Here is a 21,110-nt window from a genome sequence, read left to right as displayed (position 1 = left end):
ATTATGATGAAGGTCTCATTAAATTTTACAGAAGTGTGAGACTGGCAGCACTTATCGCTTTTCATCGCAGATAACAAGTGTATCACAGACTGTATTTCTGACGTGTGTGGATGGATATTGATTTACACAAAAATAGCATCATTTTGCTTGCTGCAGAGCACAGACGTGCTATGTTGGATACACTTTTAGTCAATTATAACACAATTTGTTCACAAAACATTGTATTAGGATTGACAGTGATGAACCTCTGATCTGTTTAACATCGTAACAATCTGTAATAAGGGTAACAGGGGTGGAGCTGGAGAACAAAACTGTGCAGATTAGTAACATATAAATGACTAACTACAAACATAAACATGCTGGAAAAAGGAAGGATGTAAAGGCGTGAGGGTGCTTCAAACAAAAGGCTTAAAACAGAGTCAGACTTTCCAAAGACTCCGGCTGCTTCACACTGATTGGCCGAGTGTGCAGTGGTGATAAAACCATGCAGGATTTTTACTTATTTTTTGGTTTCCACTTAGAAACAATGGCCTAGTTAACTATCCCATGAAAGCTAAATACCAGCCAGTCAGAACCGAAGACACACTCTTGGATGAGAGGTGAAACATCTTGATCACGTATCTACTACAGCCAATTCTAGCTGGCCCAGATTTAACAACTGAGAATCTTCACAGACCTGTTTTCATGTGTAAAAATAAGTGATACACCTGCTGAACACCTTTTGAGAAGCAACAGTCTGTTCCCTTACTCTCATTCGTACCATAATGAGATCTCACCCTTTTTCTGCGGCTGCTTTGAACAGATTTTTGCCTTCAGATGTATTCAGTCAACGCGTCAGGCAACTTATCTCATTTCAAGCATACATTAATCCACACTACAGAAGAACAATATGCTGTTAAGATGGAGTGGGCTCTATTTACAGAATATGGCAGAAGTTGAATATAATATGTTTTAATTAGGATGAGACTTTTTTATATCTACAGACACTGCAGGTCCTCTTCTACAGAGTCTGCTGTGTTTTCACAGTAGCCCATAAGGGACAAACTAAACACTTTTGCATTTCTCTACATGTTTCATGGCCCCCATAGTTTCTCCTTGACATTAGGAAGTGAGGGGTTTATTTACTGTCACACATCATTTGTCCACTATCAAATAAAAGGCAGACATGCCGTATATACAGACACATTAGATTTGGCTCCATTCTACTCAATAATTCATGCAGTTCATTTGTCATTCATTTAATATGCAAGCTTCATAATTCATGTCGCTCCATCAACATTTCGACACAACAATAGAATCTAACGTGATGCTGTAATCTGCAAAAGCAAGCAAGTGTTTATAAGTTTATACGTTTGCAAGAGAGAGGGAGTATCTTATTCTGTGATTAAAAATAACCGCTTTAATAAATAATCACTCGAGTCTGGTGACAGTCCAGTTACTACACACAGAGTTTTCGAAGCAGTACTCATAAAATATTGGTCAGATTCCTTTCATTTTTGTTCTTGTCCACACTAAATCCTCTGTACAAGTTGTGTAGCTGAGCCACTTCAGCCAGAAGACAGCTTCGACACACAAAGGACTTAATTCATCAAACTTTGTTTAGAGCCGTTGCCTCTCATAGTGGAGCTCATTCACAGCTATTCGAGGCACAAATATCGAAGCTGAATCAACTTCATCAAAAACTAGTTAAATACGTTTTCAGCCTGTCTTTATCCACTTTCCTCTATTGTTTATCTTGAGAATAAAAATTTAGCTGCAGCTATTTAAAGATGGATTTTATTTTCTCTGAACAATGTGCTGTTTCCTCTAAAACTACAGTACATGCTGTACATTGAAAAGTAAGAGTAAGCGGTGCTTTTAGGCTTTCTACTGCATCCATCTTTATGTCCATGTGACCTGTTTGTTTGTTAACGTTTAGTTATAATAAATATCCAATGGAAAATACAATGATTAACCATAGGATCACCATGTGAAAGGAAGTCGGGGTCTATTTTCTGCTGAGCATGACCACCCTGGCTGTAAATCATACCACCGGGTTCATACAGTACAGCAGAATACAAAAATATGAACCTCTTGTGAAGTTGTCAACTTCAAGACAGCGTCGGTGATGAGACAATGGAGCAGCTGGTGGCTGAGGAAGATGATGCCATTACTTATTGTTTGGACACGGGTAAGAGGTTGTTTCCCTCAATGCTGTGCAAGATTGTTTTCACAAAACCGAATCATTTGGGGCTTTAGAGTTCAAAGCAGGAGTGTAAAGGACTCCAAAAAAGAACCAAGAGAGGATGTGGGAAATAATGGCTGCTTCCTCCGTGTATTATTGTCTGTTAAGTCAGTTAATCCGTGGGCTTCTCTGTCAGTGAATTCCTCTTCCTGATATTCTCTCCTCTAAGCCCTTCCAGTAGCTGCAGTCAGAGCAGACATGACTGTATTTTGGAAAAAAAAGACTCTTATGTGCTAATCAATAACAGATAAGGAGTCAGTTTACTTAACCTCTAAGTAGGAGGTAGTAATAACATTGATTGTGGAAGGCTGAGGAGTCATGGTTTAAAAAAAGATAGATGAGGAAAGTTTAATCCATTCTTTGTGTTACGTGACACAAGGATGGAAAACGCCAGATTGGATCTTATTTATTATGTGTTATAATGTTCTCAGATTGTTTTAGTCTGACAAAAGTTCAAAGACACAAACAGCATGTACGACATTGCCAGGACTTATTTCCATCGTGATCCCTTTGTGCTCCATCAGAATGGCCTCACCACAACCCTCATGCCATATCAAAGTACAAGAATCCATTTATTAAATATACCACTAAAAGTATATTTCACAAAACCAGTTACAGTGGATTAAAATGATTTGCCTCTGGGGGATCCGTTTGACCTTTTTCCTTAAAGGCTTGGGTATTTTTTGCACTTCCTTGATTGCAAGAGGCAGCTTTAAGTGCAGGTTAGCTGGTCTTGCTCTTAGTCTTAAGATTATTTCTGACGGCGTGCTTCTGTTCTGCATAAAATAAACCTTGTTAAAGCTCATTTGTAACTTACGCACCCATGATCTATAGATAGATACATGTACCTTATATAATGCTTACATAAATTATCAGTTTACTCAGAAATAACCATGGACCAAAAGAGAAAAGCAAAGCTGAGATCAGAGATGAGATCACAACAGTGGTAGAGGAGACTGAAGCCAGGCAGCACATATTATTGGACTAAATATTTACATTGTAAATATGATTTATAGATCATTGCATTCTGTTTTTAATTAAAAAACAACTTGCGTCTGGCAATTATTTCATAAAACTTTTAACTAATATTCCCTTTTGCATTGTTCATAAAGCGAATGCAAAGTTCACCACAGGCTTGGGCATGTATGTGCCCTTCAGAACAAGCGTGAAAATCAAATATGTGGACTCCACACTGCTTGGCGACAAGATGATTTGCATGTCAATGCAATTTTAATCCTGCATATCTACATTTTATCTACACTTTCACCTATGTGGTTATTTTGTATCATAGTCATTTGTAAAAGCTAATCCTATAGTGCATAACCAATCAAACCAAAATGAATAATTATATAAACAGCACAGTAAAAACGTCGACCTTCTGAACTTTCAGACACACCAATTTCTGACTCGGGTATCAGCATATACAAATTGGCATCATTAGTTAAAATTATTCACGGTGATCACACCTAAGCAAATCACACATTCAGGCATGTGCATCATCTGTATTAGTGTATGCCCCAAACCTCTGCTGCATCTTAACTCCAGTTTAATTCCAGTGTTTCTATATTTACACACAAACGTTTCTCAGTTGGCTTGTGGTTTATTTGTAATAAATAATGCAACACACCATAAGTGTGTCAAAAGTCAAAATGATGAAGATGCTTTCTTCATTTGCTGGTGTTTAGCATCAAGATGTAAGAATGGGCTTCCTATTCTTACAGGAATCGAAGGTACCTCCTGAGCTCAGTCTTTAAGCTAACTGCCTGTTGGATCAACATTCATATTTAGAGTGGTCTCAATCTTCCCATCTAACTCTGAGCAGGAGAGGAGCAACAAATAGGTTGAAATTGTTGATTAACCTTTAATTCAAACAACATGAATTTTCATGCATGGAAATGGAAATGCTTTTGTGAATGTTACTGTGAATGTCACATACTTACAATATTCATGACAGCGAGGACGTAGCTTTCCACAGCTTTGCTCCCGTGATACTCCACCATTTTGGGGTCAGCCACCACCAGCGTCTCGACCCACTTCTCTTTGCTGATTGAGCGTTGACGAATTCGCCTTCTTCTTCTCTGTTGGCGGTGCTCCCACTTCTCCCGCTGTCTCTCAATATCTTCAAAACTTTGATGTGAATCTGGAGACGGGAGACAGAAATAGACATTTAAAACTTTCTTACTGAGGCACAGTGTGTGCCAGCACTCTAGTCTACCTCTGTTTTTCTTGGATCAAGACCTACACCTGCACATGGCCCCTCTGCTTTTATTATTCTTCCTTTCCTTATTAAAACATCAAGTTGACACAGCAGGTGTTATTCCAATGCTCAAATAACAAATGACGGGGAATTAGTTTCACTTGCGTGTGTGTGTTCACCTACAATGGATGGTTGTTTTGTGTCTGTTCTTGAAGGAATAACACACCTAAAAATAACATCCTTCATCATTTTAGCCTACAGCAGTCTCAAGGAATAATCTGCAATGAAAAGAAAACATCCGTTTTTAGGATGATGTTTCCCTATAGTCCTCTGTGTTCCGACCTTAAAGTGATGCTGTGGCTTGCTAATTCTTTTCTCATAATGAGAATTATTTTATTTTATTGTTCACAGTGCATTGCTGTAAAAAAGCAAGTGCGTTCAGCTCGGGATTGGTAATAAAGCAGCGTCTATCAGGCAAGTGTGGGAAATTTTGCAAACCACTGTGGGCAATAATGAATTGAAGCATGCCATTGGTTATTTTATCTCTAAACACTAAACCCTAAATATAAAATAGTGAATAGGGGTGTGCCATATTGTATCATTCACAATAATACAGGTATAATTTTAACGTGATAAAACAACAAGCATGGCTGAAAATAAAAGTGGCATTACTACCACCTCAGTCATGCAAGTGGCAACCTCTGTGGCTGTGAAGTGAAGCCAAAAACTGCAGTTCCTCAAACGTCCACTTGAGGCTGTCTCCAGAATGAGTCAGTCTCCATAAGCCCCCATGTTCAAATGTCCAGCTTCACAGCAAAAATAAACATGTTGGTACAAAAAACAGTTTTAATCTCTATAGATTATTTCTTTGTTCATGACATCTGCACTGAGGTTGAATTTTTTTAGAACTCACCTATTTAAATTATACTAAGGCTTAAAGTTTTGCATAGCGTAGCATGCTTTGATAGGTGGGTGCTGTAACAGGTGGATCGTTTCAGCAGGATTTATTCAGCCCACTTTAGCTCCACCTACGCTCCACATGTTTGAGCATCTTAGAGCCACCGCACTCTGAACTTCAGATATGGCACTTCAGAAACCTGTGGGTGACGTCATGGATACGACATCTATGTTTTACACTGTCTATGTGTGAAAGTGGTTTGGTTGTAAGAAGACTGTAACCACAAAAAGCAACAGTGTTCTTTGCATTCCTTTCAGTCGACACCGGGGTTGTTTCCATCCATCCATCCAGTTCCAGGTGGCTGCATCTGTAGTCAGCCCACTACTGTGTGTATCTGGCCATGGCAATTGCACTGATTCAGTGTACTTGTTCTATTTCTTTCTGTAAGCAGTTTCACGAGCCTGATTGGTCCTTTAACACACGTTAAAACTATCAATTTGTGCAAATTCCAAAGTATTACCAAGCTCAAAACACATCTTTGTGATCTTTCTAGGTTGCTGAACTTCCCAATTTTCTCTCAGGGTCAATTAAACCTAATCAGAATTGTAAGTAGATAATTTATGAGCTACTATGCTTCAATGTTTTTATTCGTCTGACCTCTGTAGCTTATTACCTGCAGACAGACTCATGAGATAGACAAAAAAATGTTATCAGTCATGATCTTCATTCTTGTCATTCAGTGCTCGATGTCTTATGTCTTATTAGTGCATAAGATTTGGCATAATATAGGCTACTTATACTGAATGATCGTCTGTCTGAATACATGTTATTATGAAGTTTTAAAGGGACAGATAACTTATTATAAAACTTTTAAGCGTCACTTTACACATGCATATGTGTGCATATGTGTCTGTGTGTGGTGAGATTTACTTTTATTTCCACATGTGCCGTTGAGAGCCTGTTTCCCTGAGATGTGCTGTACGTATGGAGTCAAGAACGGAGGGGACGCATGGCGTTTGTAGATGGCATGGGCTTGTGGTGCCGAGGTCTCATCGTTCAACTTCTCCAGAGGTTGAATAAAAAACTCCTCATCAGACAACTTGAACAGTCCTGTCTGAAAAAAGGAAAAGAGGCAAAACAATCAATGACTTTGTTTATTAAAAAGTATATTTCACTTGATCTTCTGATACCATAGACATGTAATAAGGTGGCAAAAAGTGTCACACCAGTTTAGTGCTTACTGTAGAGCTGCAACAATCAGTCAGTTAATTAGTAGTTTAATCGATTAATTGAGATCCCCACACAGGCACCTTTCTGATTAGAGAAGTGTCTTTTATCTTGAAGGGATCGCAGGTCATACTGAGTTTCTGTCCGCCTGTCCTGTTCCCAGTGGATTTACACTCAAGTGAAGACTTGTGTAATTATGGCAGTACAGGCTAATCTAAAACCTCAAACGCATGACCAAGACAAGCAGTGCTCTTCATTATTCTGTGGCTGCCTTTGCTTCGTACTGAGCCTGCAAAAAAACACATCTGATGTCCAAAGAAGAGCTGTTATTAATATAAAATCATTTAAATACAGAACTGAGGAATCTTTCCACAATATAGTCTTAGATGTTGTTAAGTAAATCCAGTAAGCTCCTAGCATATGAACAGCCTGATGTCTTAAGTTTGCTATAGACACCCAGGACACAACTGAGGCAGAGTAAAGATCAGATATCACATAAATGACTGCACCCTAAACCACGTTGGCATGGTTCCAAAACCAAATTCCAGTAGCCCCTTCAGTTGACCATTCACGTCCTATATTTAATTCTCGTCCACCTTCTGCTCCCATTAACTCCCTCAGCTGTCACAGAGTCACACAGTCCAACACAGGCTCAGACAGGCGGGTCAGTGCTACGATATATGTACAGTATAATGTGGGGAGTCGAGCAGAGCAAGAGGATTTTTACTCCCATCTCTTACACACACTGTAGAGCGGCTTCACGACAGACCTCTACAGACGTATGCAACTGAATGAAAAGTATATTTTTAAACCTGTGTCAGCTAGACACTGACACAGGATTGGATGTTCAGACTCAAGTCATTCTACTTGTGTTTTTTTCAATTTGTCTCTTTTTCTCGTAAATGTCACCACGACTCTGCAAAACATTATCAGCACAGACTAAATTAATTCAGTGAGAGCCAAGTGAAATGAAATGAAGTCATCTATAATAGGTTTTCGAGAACATTCATTTGTACCCACGTGGTTTTTGGACAATTTGTGCACAATTTAACCAAATCTGCAAAAACATAAAAAAAACAGCAAAGCAGCAATCTAATGTCTGTGTTTTTCTTTGTATTTAGTGCAGATGGGAAAATACATACACGACACTGTAATCACACTGCATTAGGGGGATATACATTGCTGTCATGTATATGCAGCATTTAGGCGGAGTAATTTTCCATTATGTGCCCATCTGCTCTGTAAATAACAAGTCATTCTTGCACTCTGTTTGTTTATGCATGCTCTGAATCTCTGTAAATAACTAATTCTATCTGCATCACTGCCACCAACAAAACCTTCTCACACAACATTTACCGGTGACTACGCATTGGGGGCTCATATGTTAGTGTATTTTTAGCCTGAACCAAACCTTGCAAGAATGTGTGTATCCCACCTCTTCGTGGAATACACTCTGATGGAAACATAAATATTTATGAGGACGAGTGAACAAAACGTATTTTAAGCAGTCGATCAGTCTGACACTCCTTCCTTCTTTGATCTGGTGCGTCATATTCAAATCAAGGCAAGGCATTACGAAATATGACTTGAAGTTGATTGAAGACACCGTTTTTATTTTTTTTTTACTATTGTTTGTTTATATATTTATACACAAGTGTCTTGTAAATTATTTGTTTTTATCTGGGTTTAGTGATAATGATAATGAGAAACTTGATACTTGCTTTCTTATAGCTGTCATTTATGTGTTTGAAAATTCAATAAACAAAGTTGGAAAAAAAAAGAAGACACCGTTTTATTTGTATTATAAGTTTTCTGACATTTTATGTTTATATATACAGCAGAGTGGTTCAATAGTTAGTACTGAAGCATTGAAGCATTGAAGCAAGAAGATGCTGGGTTTGAACCTCACCTGGGGAGTTTGCATGTTCCCCCTTTGTCTGCGTGGGCTCTCTCTGGTTTATCTTCGACTCTAAATTGCCTGCAGGTGCGAATGTGAGCATAAATAGTAGTTTGTCTCTATATGCCCTGTGATGTCCAGGGTGTACCCTAAGACAGCTGGCATATGCTCCATCCTCTGTGTATGTGAAGTGGTAATGCATTTCACTCATAACCAAGTCTGTTTATCTTTCTTTTTTATTTTTCTTTATTCAGATCTCTCTTGCAACTTTACTTACACTGTATACATATTTGGCATTTATGTATTCGAATAATTCAGACTAGACTGTTTTTCATCTTTTTTTGGATTATTTACGGCCTCACTGAAAAAATGTAAATCTTCATTATGTTTTATTAATACTAATAATACTTGTTTGGCCATGAAAACATTTGAGAAGTTGATTTTTAATAATGCCACAATACACAGATCAGCCATGATCAACATTATGACCACCTGCCTCATATTGTGTAGGTCCCGCTTTTGCTGCCAAACCAGCCCTGGCTCATTGAGGCATGGACTCCACTCTGTGGTGCTGTGGTATCGGAGACCAAGACATTAGCAGTAGATCCTTTAAGTCCTGTAAGTTTTGAGGTGGGGGCCTCCGCAGATTTGTCCAGCATATTCCAAAGATACTTAATTGAACTGAGTTCTGGGGAATTTGGGGACCAAGTCAACACCTTGAACTCGTCGTTGTGTTTCTCAAACCATTCCTGAACTATTCTTGCTTTGTGGCAGGGTGCATTATCCTGCAGAAAGAGGTCACTGCAATCAAGGGATATTGTTTCTATGAAAGGGTGGACATGGTCTGCAACAATGCTTAGATGGCTTAGGTCAGGGGTAGTCAATTATGATTTCAAGAGGTCCTGATAGAGAAAATTTCCTCATGTACAGGTCCGCAATGTCATCATGTTTAAGTTTTAAGTTTCGTGATACATTACAATTATTTTATATATACTGAAGCAGCATTGTATCAACATCTCAACTCTCAACTTTATTTATAAAGCCCTTTAAAAACAGCTGCAGCTGACACAAAGTGCTGTAAAATAGAACATGAAATAAGACATATACAACAAAGAACAATATAAAAACAATAATAAACGATAAAACAATGTTAAAATAATATTAAAGCAAAAACAGAAACAGAGTCTCATGCTGGGTTAAAAGCCAAGGAATAAAAATGGGTCTTAAGACATGTTTTAAAAATGGACAGTGAAGGGGCTTGTCTAATGCATAACGGGAGGTCATTCCACAATTTAGGACCAGCAATAGAAAAGGCCCTATCCCCTCTGAGCTTCCGTTTAGCCCTTGGTAACTCCATCATCTCAACAATATTTATTTTCAGGCAACTCTGGACACCGGAGAGCTACATACAATAATAAATAAGAAATAAGAAAAAATAAATACCCCTGTCTGCCTATAAGTGACCTGGGCTTAAGTGGTACATGTCAAAGTAACATCCACATGAATGGCAGGACCCAAGGTTGAAAGCATCACACTTCCTCCACCGGCTTGCCTTCTTCACACAACGCATCCTACTGTCATGTGTTCCCCAGGTAAGCGCCGCACACACTCCTGACCATCCACGTGATGTGAAAGGAAATATCTATAGTTGCTCATCTATTAGATCGTACCATACATGCTGACCCTGATGTTGGTTCACTGCTTTTTCTTCCTTGGACCAGTTTTGATAGGTACTGACCACTGCAGACCGGCAACACCGCACAAGAGCTGCAGTGCTCTGACCCAGTCATCTAGCCATCATAATTATGTCCTTGTTAAAGTCACTCAAAACTTCATGCTTGCTCATTAAACCTGCTTCCAACACGTCACCTTTGAGGACAAAATGTTCACTTGCTGCCTGATAGGATCCACCCACTGACAGGTACCGTGATAACGAGATAATCAATGTTATTTACCTGTCGGTGGTAAAGTTATGGCTGATTGGTGTATACTGAACAGTTTGCTTTGCACAGATGCACACATAGATTTCTCCCTCCCATGTTATGTGCATGCTATACTTTACGGCCACATATTCAGGCAAAAGGCTTCTGAATGATGTTTCTTTGGATTGTAATTTTTTCAGTAATCAGTCACAGAAGGTTATGGTGGGTAGATGGGTGGGTGGTGCAGCTCCACTGAGTGCATACCAAACACTCCACTCTTTAGTTGTAATCAAATATATCACTACTTATCTAAGAAAATAAGTTTTTCTTAATAATAATACTAACAGTAAGGAAACAAATCGTCCAGCCATACAGTAGTTCTTTGATTGGTTTAATGCTCCTAAAAAAGTGCAGCTACAGGAACAATAATAGACAAAGTGATTGTTATGAAGGTTTGAAAACACATACAAATCATCAGAATACTTCAGTAACAAAGCAGGTCTAAAGCCCTGTATGCATTATACTGTATATATAAGTACCTTTAGTCCTGGCATGATGAAGTGCCCCCACTTCAGATTGCTAAAGATAGTTGCCTTTTCAAGTGAAAGTGACATTTTTATAAAAACTCATTATGACTTCACAGATAAAGCGGATGGAGATTAGCAATCATGCTTAATGCACACACACTGGCTACTTTATCAGGTACACCTGTTCATACAAAAGTCAGCTCCTCGAAACATAGAACTGCATTTCTTCAGCTCCGTGCATACTTTAAATAATGCAGACAGAAACAGCAAACAAAGAAAGTTTTTTTTGTTTGTTTGTTTTCTTTAAGTAGAGAATCTGGGACATGTCATTTTTTTCAAAAAAGATGTCAACAGCAGGACGTAAAATCATCTACAAAGACACAAAGAAACGTCAAACAATATAAAAAATAATCTGCAGGCTTCTCTCTCCTCATCCGTCATCAGTATTCATCACTGCTCCGTCACAAAGACAACAGTGTAAAATGTGATTAATCACAAACTAGAAGAAGATTAATGCTCATCTCAAGTTTGCCAAAAAGCTTTGCATAATCTCGGCAGATGTTCTATGGTGCAGTCTCTAAGTTTTTTTTGACAGTGACATTTTTTCAGAAGTTTGCCGCTGCTCTCCTGCACGTTGGATTTGAAATGAAAGAATGCCGAAGAAGCTGCTTATTTTTCTTTATAATCCAAATAAAAACATTCACTCAGTTTACATGCTGTTTAATGTGCTGCAGCTGACCAGGTAATTAGCTTTTCGCTGTGAAGGTGTTCATGTGTTGTTAAACCAAATAAGGAGACTTTACCTGGAAAGCTAATGATTTGATTGGCTGATTCAAAAATTCTCAAATCTATGTAAATTAGAGAACCAGCAGCATTCTGATGGATACAGACCATCATGAAAAAATAAAATACCTGAAATATATTTGCTCCCCTTTTATTTTCTTACTTTTCCTTAGTATATATTTAGTATATATGGATGCTGAAATATAAACATCATTTAATTACAGTTGGACTATGAGAAAGTAACATCTAAGTAACAAGTGTAGGACATGCAACACTTTTAATACAATGTTCCATGATATAAAGACGAAGCATCCAAGGGTCAAACAGAAGAACTAAAGTCACCTGATCTCTATCCAGATGATCTTGTGCTTCCCTTGCTGTAGACCAGACACCAGACTAAAACAAGCCAGGAGTGAAACTGGCTGCTTTACAGGCCTGGCAGAGAACCACAAATGTGGATACCATGTGTCTGCTAAAGTGTGAGAGTGGTTCACTTCACAAAGTCAGTATCTGCAAAGGATTAACAATAAACAAATAAAATGCCTTTAAAGTTCAGTTTAGAGCGTGGATTAGCGTTTGTGTTCTGGAGTTTGTAGAGACGACTTCTGAAAGGACTGAAAGGTTATATGTGGAGTTTTTGGCACTGCTCCACGGTGCCAATACAGGCCACGCGACGCACATGTACGCAGGTGAGACAATACATAGAGTGCCAAGAAATGTGACCATGCACCAGCAAAGACAGGAAATAAGACTGCACGCAAGTAGACATGGATGTGGTGGGAAAAAAAAAATCAGCTTTGTAAATCTTTTATGAGAAAGGACAAATAGAATGAGATTTGGTGTAACACTGAATGAAAAAATGTTTGTTTACAAGAAAACTCCACAGGGTACTTTTAAGCATCATGCAGCAGCAGTTAAATATATGCAGACAGCATGCAGAGGAAGATTCAGTTATGATTCAGCTAAACATTAGACTCGGTAAGAAATGTCAATCAAATAAGTATGAATTGTTAAAAGATGCTGTGATTCCAGCCTTGCAATATTAGCTTTTGTTTTTGCACTACAGCATTTCTAGTCAACAGAGACAGCTGCAATGGGCACAAACATGTGGTCATCCATACTTCTGTTGGAGGAAATGCTCTGTGAAAAGTTCACAAACCAACACAGGCCACATGTAAACAATCACAAAAAACACAAGTCTGTTACATAAGTGCTGAGCAGAAGAGAATCTCTGTTTACATACTGAATAACCAAGAAAGCAGCAGAGACTGTGCCTAGTTCCACTCCTGTCAGCCTCTTAAGACATGGAGAGAATAGGACACACACAGCTTAAAAAACATGGTGTCAAAGGTGGTAGTGTTGCCTTGCCACATGCACTGATGTGTTGAAACATTGTCACCGAATCCCTCTATATATACCTATACCTATTTCTGTACAGCTGCCACCTTATATTTAACTTCCCTCGTCGTGTTTATTGTGTATGCCAAGTTGGGTGTGTTGTCCACTGCTCCCAATTAGTTCCAGCTAATGAGGCATGGCCACCTTCGTTATCATTTCCTGGAGAGCAGGAGGATTCCAATCCAATCTGCAGGATCCAATTTGGGGGACTACCTTACTTAAATTTGAACAGCCTCACAGTTTTGGCAGTTGGGTCTTCTGTAACTTGTCAATATGCCTCCTGGTCTTACAACTGTGACTGTTCATATTTATATTAACTTGTTTTTTGCTGATACTTGTGTTTACTACCTGGGGACAGGGCCACGTACTGTATAGTTGATTCGTAATTGACTTTTTTCCCCCTTGTTGTCTACCTCACCTCTTTTTACAATTAATAAAATGAAATTATTATTTTTAATCCTATCTTCTGGCAATAAATAACTTGTTTTACCAGAAACATCTGGAGCTATGTTACTTCCTTTTACTCCCTACACAAGCTGGGTTGTAACAATTTCGATTTATGTATTCCCACTACTATCACTCATCATTTTGAGATGGGTGTATTAGAGAGTATGACCCTGACATGAAAGGGAATACATCAAAGATCAAGATTCTCTCTCGATAGTATCGACCAAAATTTCAAAATTTTCCAGCATCTCACTGAAACCAAACCTCAGACAATTCAGGCTGTGTATACACAACTATGATTTTCAACTCCACAAAGGGAACCTCCTCCGGTGCATTATAAAGTAGCCACAAAGTCTTGTTTACTGTTGTGGAGCAAACTGTTGACAAAGAGTAGAACAGAACTCAACCTCAAGGAACTATAACAGATCAAAAAAATGTTTGTTTACTTTAAGTGGACTGGGCGAGTCTGGCGTTCGATAAAATCCCCACCAGAGTTGGCATTATGGGTGAATACGGTAAAACACAATGAGTATCAGCAGAGAACATGAAGGGGCAGTCTTAATGAAAAGTTGCTCCACTTGATGCAAAAAGAAATTGCCTCACAGAGGGTTTATTTATGTAATCAATATTAAACAGATTGCTTTATTGATACTGCTTTTTATCCGTGTGGTAGTAAACTCTATTCATCCTGCATGAGCTGGCAACTTTTTGAGATGAAACAAAGCCTGTGAAAGTTGTTTACACGCCTCTAGGAGTACGACTGCATACGTGAAAAAAAAAATTGTTGTGAAATCTGATAAATTGCTGCGTCATTCGGGGCTGAAGAAGAAGTTTGAAAATGCAAAAAAGTCTGGGCCGGTAAAGGAAGTGAGCTCACCAGAGCACTGCTCAAGGCTATATTAGGTTTTACTAGCTGAACAGATCTGAATCTGCAACTCAACTGCTGGCAGTCAAGGTGCATTCTGGGCAATGTAGGAAACAGTGGTGTGTCTCAGTTTGTGACTTCCAAACTTACTCTATTTTGAGTTTGTTATGGGAGTGTACTGCGAGTACCCGTATGGTGCTCTCAGAACGGTCAAAAAGTTTAAGCTTGGAACGCTGGACACTTCTCGCCCTCAGTGGTCACCATTTTGTCTATGTATAGGAAGAGAAGGGCCACCAGCATTGCAAAAATGGTGGCCAAGGAAGCTGCTGGAGCTCAAGTGGCTGCAGTGAATACCCAAATATACAAATGTAAGGTGTGCATACGTTTTATATTTACACTTTGGCAGACAAATGTTGGCGCTTGAATTTAGATGACATGATGCTGCCAAAACTATCACACTACACCAAGGAAGTACATAGAGTACACGGTGCAGTACATGTTTGGTGTACTAAGTATACTAACAGGAGTATCCGAAATGAGACACAGCATAAGTTTTGACAAGGAAGAGAATTATTTGGGATAAATTAAAAAAAAGGCAATATCTCAGGTTCTGCTGAATCTGTTTTTGTACTTTTTTTAAACCGTCCATTGTGAATTCAGCAAGAGATGTCTGCTTAATACATTTGCTTAAAGCTCAATAAACTTGCCCTGAGTGGCCTAACGCTGGATGAGCTGTTCAGCTCAGTTTCTGAGAAGATTTAACCACCTAGTCCACACGCCTGAGGTGGCCAGGCATGTTTCTTTTCATCTCTTGGATCTAATCATCCTTAGGGAATTTTGCCTTTAACAGACAGTGTATGGTAGAGACACAAAACGTGAGGAGAAAGCAGATGACATGTATCAAGACAATGTTTTTTACACATCATAGTAGGAAGAGAGTGTCCCAGAAGGCTATGATAATGAGCCAGCATCAAACACACATTCATTTAAAAACCTGTGAACTGGACACGTTGCAGTTTACATAGTATGTGTCTAAGTCAAGCACTGAAATTGTTGTTGACAGGCTCTCCTGAGTCCAGTTGTCTAGGAATGAGGTTTTCCATTGCTTCGAGCCCATCCCATTAAAACAAGCACTTGCCGTCTATCCCAAAGGAACAATACAACAAAGAAGGATAAATCAGATTGTAATACTGTGTGAAGCATGCTGTTAAAAAAGATTAATGATTCACTGTTTAATTATATCATAAAAGCAATATAAATATGCTGTTATTAGAAATAAATCTCAGAGATAATCACGTTAATTGTTACTGTGTGTTTGTGCAACATGGAAATATCTTTGATAGTCATGGACCAGACCTAATATAGAGCAATATTACTGGAGCGTTGCAATAATGCTGTGTCAAAGATTAAAATAATCTGTTGTCAGTTTATAAATCTCTGAATGCGCTGATGATCCCTAACATATCCTTTAGCGCTCTAAAAACTCTTTCCATTATGGGCACAAATCTGCGATTACAGAGGCAGAGCAGAACATGAACGACTAGCAGCGCTCTGGACGAACTGTCTTTAAATACGACTGAGCAGATCGCGGCCTGTAGCCGAACTCCTGCTGTGATCTTGCGGGAAGCATCACTTTGTTTCTCAGCCTCAACAATGACATGGTGAAAACTTTTATAGAAAAATGGAAGTACAATAAATGCTTGCTCTAAAGCATGAAGGAGGCTTCCTGTGGATATTTTATTATGTTCCACTCCTTGCAAATGTGACATTTAAGAAAATTGGTGGCTTTAACAAATTGTCAGACTGTTTACATCTTCTGGCTCGAGTAAAGCACTTAAGTTCCAAGTCTGAATAGCGGGTAATCTCAGACACACCTATGTTTTGTGGAAAATCCCTCCAGGCTGTGCAGCTCTCTAAATGACCCTTAAGTTGTCAGATAAATCTGAGGTATGCACACACTTAACTCTGATTCAGCTGACACCTCTACATTTAACTTCCAATGAACTTCAAGCTTTTTAGTTACTCACCAGTCCATCACAGGTGCTTATGGCTGCGCTTCCTTTAACACTGTCCTCATCCCACACTTCACCTAAGAAATGGCACTGGGAGGATCCAGTTGGACGGATTTGGGCCTCCTCAAAGCCACCATACCTTCTCTCTGTGAGGAACCCCGGAGCCAGCAGGTGTGGATTGAGTGTGAGATTAAAGTGCAAACTGTGGTCGGCGTGCCAAAACTGGTAGAAGACTCGATCCAAGTCCACCGGTCCCTCTGAGGCTTCCCGGCGCTGCACACGACGAGCATGGTGAGACAGGATGTTGGACAGGAAGTGACCTTTGGCATCGACTCTCGTGGGGTGAACCACTTCATACTGAGGAGGATCCTGCAGCAATGTCTCTGTCAAAAAGCCATGGTGGGAAGAGAAGATGTAAGAAAAGATGGGGCATTAAATCATGGGAAAGGGGAGGGTAATTAAATAATTATGTGGCTGTGAAACTGTAAACAAAACTGGGGGAGCTCTAAACAAACCCATATGGCCGTCTTATCTGTCTTGAGTTCATACAGTGCCTATGCCTGGAACGCTGCTTCAAATTCTTGTCCACGTTCCACCTTTTTACTTTTCACTCTCATGTGCAGCAGGTTTGATAAAGTTGGTGAAATTCATTCCTCTGATAAAAATAATACTCCTTCATTTCCTGAGAGTAGCTGAACCAGCAGTATAGATGGATGAGAGGCAACGTGAGAATGATCTCCCTTTTATAGGCAAGGGTAAAGAAAATGTGCCTCAAGAAAAGGGATTACCAGCAGTCTGCTTCTCAGATCTATACATACGGCCTCTTTGTGGCCGGCTGATGGGAACAATGACAACAGTACATCTCCAGAGATTAAGTCTTGCTCTACATTGCAGATGTTTGTTTTTTTAATTTGATTCACCACACTGAATAATCAATGCATATGTTTAGTATGCACCCACACACAGAAGAAAAGTTTGCAGCGTGGCTTGAAAACAAAATGGAACAATAATTCATCTCAGATGTGACCAAACGGGAGAAACCAAGGGATGAAAATCTGAAGCTGCAAATTATTTGTGTCTACTGTATATGAACAATTGCATTCATAAGAGACCTTTTTTTTCATTGAAATGCTAGTTATAAGCAGCAGAAGCAACAGGATTTGACTCTATCATGAAAACTTCTACTCCATATGAAGACGTATTCAACATTCAGGATGCATAATCAATTTATCGCACATTAGAATGATATTTTATGACAGATATTTTTGCTCGGGAGGTGCTCTTTCTAATGATATCACGATATTATCAATATTGTTTGCAGCTTGTACGACATAAAGAGAGTGACTTAGAAACTGTGGCAGTCGTTGACACATAAAAAGTTGGATCTCCGTGTAAGCTTCACGTGAAGATAGCAGCAAAAGCGGGCGACAAATCTCATTTCACCAGCCTAAACCTTCATGATAACATTGTTAGCTTAATCTCATTCAAGAGATATGAGCAGCATGCAAACAATGATTTCACACAGCTTTGCGACAAGGTAAGCTGAGGTCTCTCTCCATTCAGCGCTGCATAGGGTTATCTTGCACAAATATTTTCAAGAATACATCAGCGCAGTAAGATCCAGCTACACTGAATAAAGAGCGAGGACAACACACAAGGTTTTTAATCTTACCTTAACATGCATGCACTTATACTCCTGAATGAGTTCAGTCTGTCGGGATGGGACAGGTTTTGCTCCTATAACTAAAGCTACAGCAAAGATTCCCCCTTAGCTAAGCATAATGCATCCATCCATTTTCTATAACTGTTCATCTTCATCAGGGTTATGGGGGGTGAACTATCCCAGCTGACTTTAGGCGAGAGGCGGGGTACACCCTGGACAAGTTGCCAGTTCATCGCAGTGCACACAGAGACAAACAGCCATGCTCACTCACATACACACCTACGGACAATTTAGAGTCACTAATTAACCTGTTAAGTGCATGTCTCTGGACTGTGGGAGGAAACTGGTGTACCCGGAGAGAACCCATGCAGACATGTTGGAGAACATGCAAACTCCACAGAAAAGCCCCAGCCAAAGTTTGAACCGTGAGGCAACAGTGCTAACCACTGCACCAATATGCCGCCCCATTCCGGTGAAATGATTTGATTTATTGCAAAAATGATGACTTCCATCACCCAATCACTGAACTGTTCCAGATCTTGATGTACGTAAATATTTATATTTATTTATTCGCCTATGCAGCCTTCATAAGTGCTTTCCTGTTCAGTATGTGACTTTTATTTTAATGGAAAGTATTTAAAAAAAAAAACGTTCTCCATGCATGAAGTATCTTGTATTAATTTTAAATTCAAACCATTTAATTACAACATTTTATCAAGCAGCTGTGCTTATGTTGTAGGTCTACAAGTAATTATTTGCCTTGAGGAAGGAGAAGGAATATGACATTTAATTAAAATTGGTTTATATAATCAGAAATAATCATACTGGCAAAAAAAAGGACACTGTGAGGGAACATGTCATCTCAGTGTGGGGTCTGGTACCACAAGGGGCCTTTAAGTGACTGCCAAGTGTTCCTCTGAAAAATGAGCAGCACTGATCAGTTTCCTCTTGATGCATGCTCACTGCATTGGTATTAAGACGAATGTGTCCTTGTCCCACTTTAACTTATGTAACTACACTGAATACAGTTATGCATCTCTGTGCCAAGAGTCTTGTTCCAGTGTTTTTCTATTTTGGGTTCTTAGTCATTATAAAAATAAACTTTGGGGGATCCTGTGCCAACATGTATCACCTGAAATCGTTACCGTTTTGGAGGTGCTTCCCCTCAGTGACACATCCTTGTCTATAATCCCTGACAGCACTTTGTTTTTTTTCTCTCAAGGGCTCACAGTTGATTTATACAGGATGAGACAAGAGTGCATCCAGACTACTTGCTCTTGCTTGTATTTGTAATCTCAGGAGAGCGCTGATTTTTTTTAACACATCCAAACCGCAAATCTAATGGGAAGACTGAGAGGATGAAAGTGCAGGGAGTGCAGGCAGCATGAGTGTGTCCTTACAAAGACAAGAGAGGATTAATCCTCTGATGTGATGATATCCACACTAACACTGGGAAGTGAGAGTGGAAAAAATAAGCTCCATTATGAGGATAATAATAATGCATCCTGTAGATTCCCAAAGAGAAATTCTGTTTCCTGGCCTCAACTGGCGGGATCAGAGGTCAGTGGCAGCTGCCCTGCTGAGGGATTCTGCAGTATAGCTCAAGGGCAGGGTAGATGCTTGCCTGCATGGGGCATGGACCTCGGATGATTCAATGGAAAGAAGATCTTTCCAGTTACCAGACTGTGCTGTAAAAACCATGGGCCTAATTGCTATAGTCTGCCCAGAACTTTATAAACACAAGTCACAGCTGGCCGGCCCTCCACAGTGAGCACTGTTGGCTCGTTGCTGCATTCATACTGGGCTGAATTAGATGCGCTCTGAAACTAATGTGCACAACAAAAGCGGCTTACAATATCCAGGAGAAGAGTGATGATGCCCATGAATCCATGAATTCAAACTTTTTTGTTCTTGTTTTTAATCACGACTGACCTGCTTCATGTGGTAATCCAAACGTTGTGCAGTTTTCCAGGACCATCAGAAGTGCGATGAAGAAGTGAATGGGGGAGACTCCTTGTCCGAAGGCGTGAAGCCCGCAGTCCAAACGGGTCATTTTGTCAGGACGGTAGCCTAAATTTTAGAAGCATTTAATGCCTTTCTCACACAGCGTCGATTGACAATTCAAATGACTCCCATCTGAGCTGGATGCACACTTTTTCGCTTTTGTGGCGACCATGCACTTAAACTGTGACAGTCCCAACAAACTTCTCCAATTTAGGCCTGATCATCGTCTGCCTCCACGGGGCGCGTTTGTTGCATTCTCAGTCTTTTCTTTTAGGACTTGTTTGTATGTCGGTGTTAACGTTTGCTTACGAGTCCCCTCTGTCCTCCATCAGTCTCCTACCGACCGCCAGTGACAGCTTAAAAAATTCTTCTGCAAACTTTCGCAGAGCCACCCCCACAGATGGGTGGACTTAAGACAATTGGGGCTATCTTTCAGCAGGACTGGAGGCTTAAAGGGGAATGCTACTCCAAGAAACTGAATCCAATGCTTCTATCCAATTGGCAGTTGCTCCCGAAACTGAGGTCCTTCGGGGTTTTCAGTGGGTCAGATAAGGACCACTTTCGATATTGTTGCATTCACTTGGAGTCAGAGAAATGATTACAGATCAGGAGCTTCCGTTTGGACCTCCCTGTGCGCTTTTGGAATAAAAAGACTGGAGGACAGTGGAAACTCTGGGACAAAACCTCCACAAACGAGTGCAGGAAAGTAAAGTTATTAGTCTGGAAAACATTTGGGAAACCTGAACACACATGCATCATGTAAACACGACGTCTTAAACTTAAGATGCTTTTAAACTTCTTGCAGAGAAAGTGTCTCAAAATCGATAACGTGAAAACCACGTTATCGATCAAGCTGTACCGACTTTATATTGAAAAAAAAATCTCACTAAACTACATCAGTGTTTTACTTCATTATCATTCTTCGTCTGGCTGAGCTTGGCGCCCCCTCTAGTGGTGGTATCAAAGCACTGTCGATGCAAGGATAATGTGTCTGTGTGTTTTAATAATGGAGCACTGGTGCGCAAAGACGCACACTGATCCTGGTG

The 21,110-nt window shown here is 39.7% G+C and overlaps 1 protein-coding gene across 1 annotated transcript in view; it reads right to left on the bottom strand.

The window, feature by feature from the left end:
- Window positions 1-20,567, bottom strand: part of adamts7 (a disintegrin-like and metallopeptidase (reprolysin type) with thrombospondin type 1 motif, 7) — an 82,826-nt gene extending 62,259 nt beyond the window's left edge. Inside the window, exons 1-4 of the mRNA XM_027281773.1 lie at window positions 19,993-20,567; window positions 16,413-16,780; window positions 6,250-6,433; window positions 4,165-4,364 (exon numbers count right to left, since the gene is read on the bottom strand). Of these exons, the coding sequence (XP_027137574.1) occupies window positions 4,165-4,364; window positions 6,250-6,433; window positions 16,413-16,780; window positions 19,993-20,113 (873 nt within the window). The 5' untranslated portion in view covers window positions 20,114-20,567. The remainder of the gene's footprint in view (window positions 1-4,164; window positions 4,365-6,249; window positions 6,434-16,412; window positions 16,781-19,992) is intronic.
- Window positions 20,568-21,110: the final 543 nt, after the last annotated feature.

The sequence above is a fragment of the Larimichthys crocea genome, chromosome VIII (assembly GCF_000972845.2).
Source record: "Larimichthys crocea isolate SSNF chromosome VIII, L_crocea_2.0, whole genome shotgun sequence".
Classification (NCBI taxonomy): Eukaryota; Metazoa; Chordata; class Actinopteri; family Sciaenidae; genus Larimichthys; species Larimichthys crocea.
This window is presented reverse-complemented; position numbering and strand designations above follow the sequence as displayed.